General features: G+C 41.9%; 1 protein-coding gene across 3 annotated transcripts in view; it reads right to left on the bottom strand.

The window, feature by feature from the left end:
- Positions 1 to 12114, bottom strand: part of tle2b (TLE family member 2, transcriptional corepressor b) — a 69856-nt gene that overhangs the window by 47222 nt on the left and 10520 nt on the right. For all 3 annotated transcript variants that reach the window (XM_061033085.1, XM_061033102.1, XM_061033094.1), the window contains exons 2-3: positions 10796 to 10893; positions 9228 to 9291 (exon numbers count right to left, since the gene is read on the bottom strand). In XM_061033085.1, the coding sequence (XP_060889068.1) occupies positions 9228 to 9291; positions 10796 to 10893 (162 nt within the window). The remainder of the gene's footprint in view (positions 1 to 9227; positions 9292 to 10795; positions 10894 to 12114) is intronic.

Genomic DNA, 12114 nt, shown 5'->3' with positions numbered 1-12114 from the left:
GCTGTCCAGTCTTGTTCATTTGAAAGCAAACACTTGAGGTGCAGAATCATGACACTAAGTATGGGAGGGATGTGTGTGTTGCTAAGTCTGACAGGGGGGTAATAAGCCAACTGGCAGATGTCACTAAAAACACACAGCACTGCCCACCAAGAAAGAAAGAAAGAACAGTGTTAGTAAGTGTGTGTGTGTGTGTGTGTGTGTGTGTGTGTGTGTGTGTGTGTGTGTGTGTGTGTGTGTGTGTGTGTGTGTGTGTGTGTGTGTGTGTGTGTGTGTGTGTGTGTGTGTGTGTGTTAGTGTTTGGTGACATTTTTAAGAGTTTAAATAAGACTACTTCTTATTTATAGTGTTTGTTGGGGGATATTTAATGAAAGTGCCTTATTACTGTATATCATGATGCAGACATTGTTATAATCTGTGGATACGGTTGCATTAAGTTTAAAATGTCATCCAATTATAAATTATACAAAATGCCAAAACTTGAATATAAAATAAAGTCAAATATTCAGATTTGTGAGGTTTCGTCACCTTGATGAGAATTCTTATGTAGCAACAAGGAGATGACTTTGTAGTATATTGACTTACAGGAACACATACATTCACATTAGACTCCATCAATTCAAATCCACACAAAAACATGGAACATGTGTAGAACCATTCATTGCAAAACCTTAACTCTTTGTGAGCTTTTAAGTACAGAAATAAATATGCAAGTTTTTACAAAAAGAAGCTTATATTTAACTGAGGGGAGAACATCCCTGGAAGTTTCAACCTTTTTGATTTCAGGCTCATTATGTCAGCTCAACCGGTGGGTTACTTTAGATAGTAGAGATGCACTGTAATTCTTGTTTACCTGATGGCACTTTCAATTTATATGATCATCTCCAACATACGTATACAGTTGCAATGTCAACATCTGGGCCAGACAGTCGAAAGGCATTCCTGCATTTCTATCACTGAGCTGCTCCCTCGCTCTCTCTGTTGTTTTCTTTCTCTGCTCTCGTATTTCCCTCCTCTTTCCGCTCTCCCATTCTTATGTGTTTGCTCTTTCTTTCGTGTTTGCTCTTTCTTTCGTGTTTGCTCTTTCGTTACCCCCCCCCCCCCCCACCCCACCTTTCCCTCCACCCCCATGGTGTCGAGAGAGTGTCAGGCGCTGGTGCCAGACTTGCCCCCTCTCTCTCTCTCTCTCTCTCTCTCGCTCTCTCTCTCTCTCTCTCTCGCTCTCTCTCTCTCTCTCTCGCTCTCTCTCTCTCTCTCTCTCTCTCTCGCTCTCTCTCTCTCTCTCTCTCTCTCTCTCCATCCATTGCTCATGCATTCTGTGAAGAACGTTGGCAGACATTAAAAATGAGCTTTAGGAAGTGGGTCTAATCCAAGGTGATTTATCTAAATAGGACATTCATGTAGTGTGTGTGTGAATGTAAAACTGTACTTGTGCATGTGTGGCTTTGAATGGTTTGAATTCATACATTAGTGTGTGTGTGTTGCCTACAAGTGTGTGCAAGCAGCTTGTGTTTACTCCTGCATGCATTATTTGTGTGTGTGTGGGGGGGGGATGTAGTTAAAAGAAAACTCTTAACAAAAGCATTGTTCGTTGGTGTCTCTAGGGTGAGCTTGTCTCTTTCATCTGCCTGCCCACACATACACACACACAGTCATACAAATACCGTTGATGTTAAAACATTTATTAGCACACAGCGCTAACCCACATCAGAGGTTAGTTTAGCAGACTCTGACTTCTCCATTGTGTCCTGTCAGCGGGTGATGACTAAATCAGTTACGGCAGACTTTCAGCCTCACTGCGGCTTCTATTGCAGTCGGTTTCATCAGAGGGAGAGCCAGAGCTACCAATGGATGGCAGTGACCTTGCATCTGAGGGGGCTTATATCTATTAACACATGTGTACACTAAGTACTGCGAGAAAAATCCAAACCATCTCTACAAACGCTCCCATCCTGACCCCCCCTCCCTCCCTCTCCTGCTCCAGACAGTTCAGACAGGTTTAAGATTCTTAAAACAGTCTCAATCCTTCCCTACATCTGGCCCCAGATTAAATCCCCCAAGAGTACTACCAGCAACGTTTAGCTCCTAGAGGAGCAATCTCTATTCAGATTCTGCCCTCTGCCTCCCTGCTTTCTGCCACCAGTGTCATGTCTGCTTATTTTTCTCCCATTCTTGGCTCTTCTCTTCTCTTCTCTTCATCTTCTCTTGTCTATTCAACCACTCCTCTTTCCCCTTCATCCTTAGTACACAACAATGTTCCCCTTTTATCCTTCATGTGTTTCTTCACCCCCCCCCCCTCTCTCTCTTTGGCAGTGTCCTTGTTCTTTATTTTTTTACTTTGTTTCTAATTTCTCTACCAATGCCCTTGTGCCCTCTCTTCTGCTCTTTCATCTCTGTCTGTTTTCCTCACTCTTCCTCTTTCTTTCTCCTTTTTCTCTCTCTCCACTTACTTAAATACCTCAATTCGCTCCCTTCGTTCTCCCTCTCTCTCCTTCCTATCTTCCGACCCCTTCTCTTCTGAAGCAGTCTGTGACTGTAATGTTGCTGAGGAGAACACAGTGTGTCAGCCTGAATCAGACTGATGAGCTAGGAGCCGAGTAAGAGGCTGAGAGCACTGCATTAATACACACACACACACACACACACACACACACACACACACACACACACACACACACACACACACACACACACACACACACACACACACACACACACACACACACACACACACACACACACACACACACACACACACACACACACACACACACACACAATCTGCCTGAGGGGATGTACTGAACATATGACACTGGCAGATACACACACACATAAACTCACAATGTTTCAACCACTGAAGACATGATCCAATCCTGATGCAAGATTACAAATTCTGTTTTAATTGGCAGAATGTTTAAGTAATTTATCATATATCAATATAAAAAAATACTAGAGATTAATAGAAGAACTATGATTGATATGAGGAAAACAACAAGTTAAGCCAATTATCATGCAGCAAAGGCAGGGACGTGTAACATTCAAATCACTCGTGCTAACTTATCGCAGCTAGACCAAAGTCTAGACTCTTTTAATACACACACAGCGAACTGTTAGGCAAAGACCTGCAGGGTCTTTTTTTATACATGTTGCAAATCCAAAGTTTGTCAAACCTGCAAAAGGAGGAGAAAAAACTTTTACACTGACACTAGTGCTCACTATAGCTGTCACATTTTAAATACTCAAATGGGGGGAAAAACTTCAAAGGAATTTCAACCCATGCAATCCTGTCCTTGCTTGGTGGGAAATAGACCATCAGTTGATCCACACAGCCTAAAATGAAGAAACAGCTAGCCTGGTTCAAGACCTCTAAATCAAAGCCCATGTCTCAGATTCGTTCCGGGTTTTGAAATGAAACATAACGAGGATTCATTCAGAATATCAGGCAACAAACACTGATTGGTTCTTGTAGTCTAACTAATGTGAGGCGTTGTTTTTTTTTGTTCATTATTTTCCATGCATATAGTGTAACAAAATGCTTCCACAGTTAAAATCTCAGCTGTTTCAGTGTCATCATTCTGATGATGGATTGAATAGTGAGTGTATTCCCATGAAAGCCAAACTAATAGCCTGATTGTCCACCTGCTCGACAATGCATACAGGGTGATCAAATGCCAATGAGCTATGATGGAACCAGTTTTATCCCATCATTATTTTGTATCATTGCATTTGTCGGCATGATATTTTGTCTCTTGCAAACAGCATGGCTGTTTATTAACTCCAGACTCCGCTGTGCCACATTGAACATACATTCACACACACACACACACACACACACACACACACACACACACACACACACACACACACACACACACACACACACACACACACACACACACACACACACACACACACACTATAACTATAGAGAGGCCGCCTAATGTGATTCCCAACTGTGAGCTGTCACCCTCCAATAGACATGTCTTTTTTAATACTTTATATTAAAGCGTCTGGGTGCTCCTCTCCCCCATAAGAGTTTTGTCTTGTGTTTGACAGGAGGGATGAGAAGAAGGCTGCAGCACAGCTACAACTCAGGCAAAAATGGTTTCTGAAGACATTTAAACCTAATAAGAATTAAAACGGAGAAAACTAGGTCATAAACTCAACAATAAGATATATTAGCCAATAGAACCTTTCGTCATACAGTAAGGCAACAATCTAGGCTTCACATTTGACACCAACAAGTCTGAAAAGTCCACAACCTTTAAAAAGGAAAGACAGACCGACAAGATTGACATAAAGGTTTTTGGGGATTAAAATGTTGACTTTCAGGGTTTCATGATGCAAGAAATGTTATCTCCTCTTTTTTCACATTCGACTGAGCCTCATATGTGTGTGTGTGTGTGTGTGTGTGTGTGTGTGTGTGTGTGTGTAATCTTCTCTTTGCAAGATTTCCCCTCAGGCCAGCAGGGGTGAACACAGCTCCCCGGGTGGGAGTTTTTCTTGCACTTAGTGTAAGCATGTGCCCAACAAGTCTCCGCTCCTTGATTAGCCAATGCAACCTTATTTTAAATACACAGTGGAATTCCAGGAGAGCAGTGAAATCTGAGAGCCATGAATTATAAATACAACAGGAGGAGAAAAGCAAGACGCCACAGACACTCTCAATGTGTATTGTGCATGTGACTGGATGTTTGTGATTGCAACTACTACTAATGTTACTGCCAATGTCTCTCTACATAGACGAAGAAATGAAGCAGTGTAGAAAAGCAGCCAACATAATGTAAAACTTATACTACATCCAAAAAAGATACAGTGTGGGTCTGCCAAGAAAATACAATATATCTATACTGCAGCAGTACTCCACAGATAGGAGCAATAAGAAACAGTTATGACATCAAAATCTTACTAAGTGTGAAATGTGTTAAGCCCATTGCCAGCTATAGTAAGTCTAATAAATGTGAGGAAAAGAAACGTACAGACTTTGAAAAGTTAAAAATGAAGTCTGTAAGAGAAGTGCAACTCAGGAAAAGTTGTGGGGACGTTTATAAACTATTAGCCACGCTTACTTAAACCATTAAGACCATTTTATGAAAGAATTATGATGTGTGTATTAATGTTCAGAGAAAAACTATATATGAAAATGATTTAATTTCAATCAAATTAACAAGGTTGGCAAATACCATACAAAAAAAGTTCTAAACAAACTGCTTGCCAAGTAATCTCTCAGATTTGCGCTAGGAATCGATATGTCTTATTGGGTGTTAAAGCCCAAAAGCTCATAGAAAATCCACATACATCACCCTGCATAGCCATCTCTGTACTTTCCAACTCCTCACTCTCGTATTTAAAGAGCTTAAAAGTGATGAATAGTAAAAGCAGGAGCAGTGCAGCGTGGTGAGCTGAGCCCAAGCCTGTGGAAACAGGCCTCAGTGTAGATGACAGGCCTAACGAGCTAAATATAGCCTTCTGGGTTATCTCCTCTGTGGGCGCAGCGAGTCCGTTGTTGCTTCACATTATTTACGTGTCTGTGCGTGCACCCTCTCTCTCTCTCTATCTCTCTTTCTTTCATTTCACGCCCCCCCACACAAACACATCACTATTTCTTTCCCTTGCACTCCCAGTTGCATTCTCTCTTTTCTCGTGTCTCAAGCATCTTTTTTTCACCCTCCATCTTTCCTTCCTGTATTTCTATCCCCTGATATTTCTCTCATTTCATCTCATTTTTTCACTCCCCCTCTCTCTTTCCCTCTGTACCTCTCTCCTACCTCAATCACTCTCTCCCTCTCCTCTTTTATTCTCTTTATCGCTGCCTCCGTTTGTATCCTTCCCTCCCTTCCTCCCTCCCTCAGCAGCTCCCTTTTTTTTTCAGTCTGACACTCTGAGCCTTTTTTTTCTCTCAAGCTATCTTTTCCTTTGAGCCTCTCTTTCACTCCCCTCCCTCTCATTTTCTCTCTCTCTTTTTCCTCCCTCTAATTTCAGAGGCATGTCTATGAAGAAGCATGGTACTCTATCCAGCCACTACAGCACAAAGTGCCCCAGTTCAAATACTATAGCCTGGGGTGCTGACCCTCTGCTTACCTATATGGATATGCCACCAGCCATAAGGGACCCCTATGGCAGAGAAATGAACTTGCACATACAGTGGAAGATACTCTTGTGCTTGCGTTATCTCTCTCTTGGTTTTCAATGACTCAGTGGTCACAAAGGACATGACATATTTATATGCACAAAGTTCGATCAAATGTCATGCAATGCCACAAAGTTCGATCAAATGTCATGCAATGCCAGTGTCTTGGATGGAACTACATCTATGCTGGCATCTCACCAGTCCCATTGTGTAAGACTGGGTGGTGAGGATTTACAGTGGAGAAGGTGGATGTTTGTCTGTGCCATTTGTTCCACACAGTAACTCTGTGAAACCACAGCTAAACCCAGGGAGTGCCTGAGATTAGGAGAGTGGGTGTTTAAAAGTCTGTGGCTTTTCAGAGGGATTTCTTTGTGGGTGTTCTGCACTGTATCATATTCATGTGCAAGAGTTTCCTCTTGTTGTTTTAAACTACTAAGAAAAGTGTATCGAGGATATTTTGAATGAAACAAGGTCAGTTTGGCAAGTCCTTCTGCTTTTTTAAGGACCCCAACAAAAGAAGTGTTTGGCTTTGCAATTGCAATTTCGAGACTGCAGAGTGCTTATTGATAGAACAAATCTAATACAAGTAACATCACATGAATGTCATCACACTTTCTTCTGTTTTTGTAAGTTGACACTAAATCATATCCAGACTTGACAACTGGTCAGATTTATGTTATTTTTACGTCAGTTTTTGTGAACACTTTGGTTGGGGTTGACAAGTAATGGACAATGGCACATGGTGCTCTCTTAACTTCCAAAGTGGACTTTAAGTCAGTTCCTTTAAAGTAACCATGAAAAAACGAAAGAGTAAGTGGAAAAGTACTACAAGCCGGAAACAACTACCATTAATCCAGGTTATGCACACAGCCAGTTTAACCTGTGTGTTAAGCCAATGAACTGTGATATTTTAGTAGCATCAAAAGCATACAAGACTCATCAAGTCAAAAAACTGTGAGATACACAGCAAGACCTGCCTTAGCTTTCTACGGCTACATTAGCTATCATGAGCTATTGTTTATACCAGAGCAGGAAGTGATTTCTGCTCATGGCAATAATCAGTTTCCATTGAACTGCTCTTTGGTACGACAAAAGCCGTAATGAGCAATAAACAAAGGCTACTCTGAATAAAGTGGTGCCCCCACCCCCACCCGCCCCCCTAAAAAAAAGAAAGATGAGTCGTTCTTTTGACAGATCTTAGATTGGGAAGACAAAATCAAGGTCCCTTCAAAAAAGCTCTTATTCTGATCAGCTACTTCTAACTCACAGAGAAAATGTCATTCAAATCATTTTGCCACACTACCACAACTTGAGAGAGAAATAATGTGTTGTTCCTTCCTCCAAAGAATTGCAGTCCTGCTTAAAGCAGCTAAGAGTAGCTATAAGTATTATGTAGAATTAGTAAGTTAAAGGGATAGTTTGGTATTTTTGAAGTGGTGTTGAATGAACTGCTTATCAATAGAAGGTATATTATCCGCAGGAGATGTTGGTCAGCGTGGCCCCTTTAAGGAGCTGATTGCCGATCCAGAAGCTAGGCTATCGACTATTCTGTACAGACAGGGTTGTTTGCACCACGTAGCGTCTCCTGTGGTTAAAACAATTACTATTGACAAGTACCCCATTCAATCCCAATTTTAAAAAAACTGTACTGTCCTTTGAAGAGCACTGCCTTTTAAGAAGCTTTTAAGAAGAATACCATCATTAGACTATCTGTTGGTTACTCATTGCGTCATTCACAATTATTATGAGAATTACAGACAGTATTAATTAGGACCTTATATGAACAAGAATGTGTGTTTAAGTGCAATTCCGCGAAAAGCACTGTAACGAAGCTCCGCTGTCAGTACGTCTTTGCACATTTACATTGATCACGCAACGGTGTAATATCGGCGTCCCAGTCTATGAATTCACAGTGTGTCGCGACGCTGCAGGGGAGAGGGTAAGGTAAGGTAATTATATTTGTACCCGTAGGTAGACAAAATTAGGAAGTGTCTTTTAGAGGAAGCCATGTTTAAAATCACAGAAACACACTTAGACATGCACATACACACAGCACTGCCCCCCAAGCCCCACTGACCCTGTCTCGCCCCTGTAACACCTGTGTTACTACCTCCAATGGGGGTGCAGAGGTGAGATCTCTTTCGCCCCAATTATGCCTCTGTGACATTCAAAGTGAAACAAGAGGTCACGGGGACTACTGAATGCGTATGGGCTGTACCTCCAGTGTGTTTGTGTTTTTCTGTTTATCTTCTGAGTGTCTGTCTGCGTGCTTCTATATCCATTTGTCTGTTTCGCTGTCTGCTCGCTTGCCTTTCTCTCTCTTTCTGTCTATCCATCTGTGAGTCTATCTGTGTCTTTCTCTCTCTCTCTCTCTCTCTCTCTCTCTCTCTCTTTCTGTCTATCCATCTGTGTGTCTATCTAGCTTACAGCCCTGATCCTGCCTGCTCTCCCAGGTTTATGAAATGCGAGCAGCTTAGCAGATGGTGCATATCGTATTCTGGTCGGCTCTGTGTGGGTTTTGTACCACAGACGAAGGCTTACGATACATGTGAGCCTTTAGTCACACAGACACACCGACACAGAGGGAGCTCAGGCTGTTAGCGCACCAGAGACAACAGAGAGATGAAGAGGAGACAGAAAAACAGACTGAACCTGATAGTAGGTATGAGGTTCGGGGGAAAATATTCTGAGAGTTAAGTGAAAAAAAAGTATGCTTTAGTTTAGAGAGAGGTACAAGTGAGAAAGATAAACATGAAGAGAACTCTTATAATAACAATTTAGTCATGATTTGAACTACGTGTGAAAATGTTTGACTGGTTCCATCAGAACAGATATTCAAGAAAGCATGACAAAGAAAATAAAGTTTTAAATGATATACAGACTCTATAGGATATGTTTGATCTTGATTGTTTAATCTTGAAAAACCTTGACTGTGGCCTAAATAAGTGGATAAAATGAGAAAGTGAGGTCCAAAAGGGAAGGGACAGGGATAAATTTGCTCTGGTTTTAAATCCTTCTCTACTCTGACTCTACTCAGTTTCCGGAAGAAACAGACGACTAAAAACACTGTACAGCGGTAGTGAAGATCTGACTGACTCACCATGATGTAGTGCCTCTGCATCTCAGTCTTCTCACTCGCCAGCTTCTCACACTCCAGTTTCAGGCTGCAGAAGGACAGAAAGGACACACAGCCCTGGATTAAATGGTGTAAGTGCATCGACTGAAATGAATTATAATTTCCACAGGACTTGGATTTTGCAGAGGTCAAACATAGTTTAAGGCTGCATTAGGATACCGGGAAAAAAAAAATCTTAGCCACACAGTCAGGCTACCGATTACTGCTGAGAGCGGCACTTAAAAATATCCCCTTCATGGTAGCAACTGGAAGCAGAGTGTGTCTTATTCATCACTGCTATCCATCCCACCTCCATGTGTGTGGGAGTGTGTCTAGCTGTATATATTATTTGTACATTGGTGTGAGTGGTGTTCTGCAGCTGAGCCCATGAAAAATGACTTCGTATTAAGTCAGGACTGTGACGTTTAGTTATGTTTAGTAGTGCAGGCTTGGTTGTTCCTAAATTCTTTTAAATGTTTTTTATTTTTTGATTGAATAAGTCAATAATGGATGGCATACAGACAAAACTCTTTGAATGCAAACGTCTTTAAATCCCCTTGGAGAAAGGCATCATAATATGTAGGTTATAGAGATGCACCAATTGGGAAAATCAGGCCCGATTGCGATACCGATGTTTGTTTGATGACTTTGGTGTAAGACTCCCACAATGCCATCATTTTCTCTCATGTTTGACAATGAAAACAAGTCACAGTTTTTCCAACGGATGACTTCATCTGCCCTCTGTGTGTGTGTGTGTGTGTGTGTGTGTGTGTGTGTGTGTGTGTGTGTGTGTGTGTGTGTGTGTGTGTGTGTGTGTGTGTGTGTGTGTGTGTCTCTAAACACAAACAGACACACACACACACACACACTGAGCGCCACCAGTCCATTACCCATCAGAAAAGTGTTGTTGCTGTATCGCAGCAGGCACTTCAGTCTACCCACTGAAGTGTGAGCAAACGGCTCACGATAGTTTATCTTTCTGAGCCAAGGTCACGTCTGGTCAGTCATATGATAATGTGACCATCAGTGACCTCCAGTTACACAAAATGGAAAGATGTAAATTGCATTATATTTGGCTTATATGTGGGAAACTATAACTATAACTTCTGAGATAATGCAACAAAGATTCATGGCTAGCAATAAGAAGACATTGAGGACATTTAAGCTAAGATAAATATACGTTAACTTACAGATTGTGAGAAAAACTTGAAATGTCTGCCTCAAAAATTACTCTGAACTTCAAAAGTTGTGAAGTACATTAAAAAGTAACGTGACTCTTTTAGTTTGTCTACGTACTTTAACAGCATACCTTGTACATAGAAGGCGAGTTATAGATTTAGGCAAGGATGATGACTTAAAGACTTGATCTAGCAGAAAGAGCGTCAACTCATCATCAGCAACATTTTGTAAATATACAGTGTAGTGACAATTAAATGACATTTTCAAACTGTCAAATTATCTGTACTGATATGCTTTCATTTAAGACAAAATATTTGAACATTTGTGTGTGTATGTGGGCATGTGTCGTTTCTGCAAAATAATATTGTGCTAACCTGTGATATTGCGCCTGGAGGAACTGGAATTCCTCCTTGATTCGGTCCAGGGTTTCCAGGACTGTGAACTTAAAAGACTGGCCGGGCTGCAAGGGTACCTGCATAGGAAAGAATATAGAGAGGAGAGAGAAAAACAGGATGAAACACAGGCACAGGTGTGTGTGTGTGTGTGTGTGTGTGTGTGCAAGTACTGTACACATTTATGCTTGTGTGTAAGTTTTTTTATGTGTGTCAGGGAGCGAAGAGTATGGGGGGGGGGGGGGGGGGCGAGCAAAGATGAAAGTGAGAGGGAAGGTCACTTCCACTTCCCACACACCATAAAGCCATGTCCTCTTTCTCTCTGTTCTCCTCCTCCTCTAATGACTCTCCCTCCTTTTCTCCCCTGCCTCATCCTTTCTTCCTCTCCTCTCTCTCTCCCTCTCTTCTACATTAGCATCCTCGCCTCTCTGCCAGGTTGCTAATGTATTCCAGCCTACAAAGAGCTGAGAAGGGAGGAAACGTCAAATGAATAAGTTATAGGGAATCATGGTAGCGTCTCTCACCTGCCAAAAGCTGAAGAAGGCCCAACAAAATAAGCACCTCCCTGGGGTACACCACCCACCACCCAACACCCAACATCTACCTGTGTCTGTTGAAAGCACTTTCTACAGCCTCCCTCTTCCTCTGTGGTCTTCATGAAGTTTAAAAAACAAGGGAGCGGTGGATGTTTTTGGATGATGTCGTTGTTTATGTTTGTTGGCAGAAAAATCAACAGCGTAAAAAAAATGGTTGTGGATTCTCTTGGGAGATTTTTCATGTAAGAGACGACTTAGTTCCCGCATTCTTCTCATTTTTTCTCCTATTTTTGATTTGGCATTTTTTTTCCTACACTGGGGACTCCTGCTGTTACCCTGGGGATGATTCAGACTGCCAGGTGTCTCAGTCACTTCTTCTCACCTGTCAGCAATCAGCCTCAACGGGAGTATTGAGGTTCACACACTATCCCGCCTAGATCCCACCTCCCTCCTTCCCCTTCCTCTGCCAGAGTGCTGTGATGCTGCTCAGGCAGGAACAAGGACATGTTGTCGCCATCCCACCCGGCAATTGATCCATGCAGTTTTCAGAAGTGTAACCCACCAAACCCAAAGCACCACGTCTAGGGTCTGAACCTTGATCCTTAAATTATGGGAAACAACCTACAAACCATCTTTAAAAAGAATGGATCCAAAGGGAAAACTCAGTTCATCTAAACCAGTTCAAGTTTCTTTTCATATGACATGATCTTGGAAACCATGATCCTCAAAATGAAGTCTCCTCTTACTTTGTTACAGCAGATACAC

Source organism: Labrus mixtus, chromosome 3 (assembly GCF_963584025.1).
Source record: "Labrus mixtus chromosome 3, fLabMix1.1, whole genome shotgun sequence".
Classification (NCBI taxonomy): Eukaryota; Metazoa; Chordata; class Actinopteri; order Labriformes; family Labridae; genus Labrus; species Labrus mixtus.
Note: the sequence above shows the minus strand (reverse complement) of the source record. Positions and strands in the feature narration are given on the sequence as shown.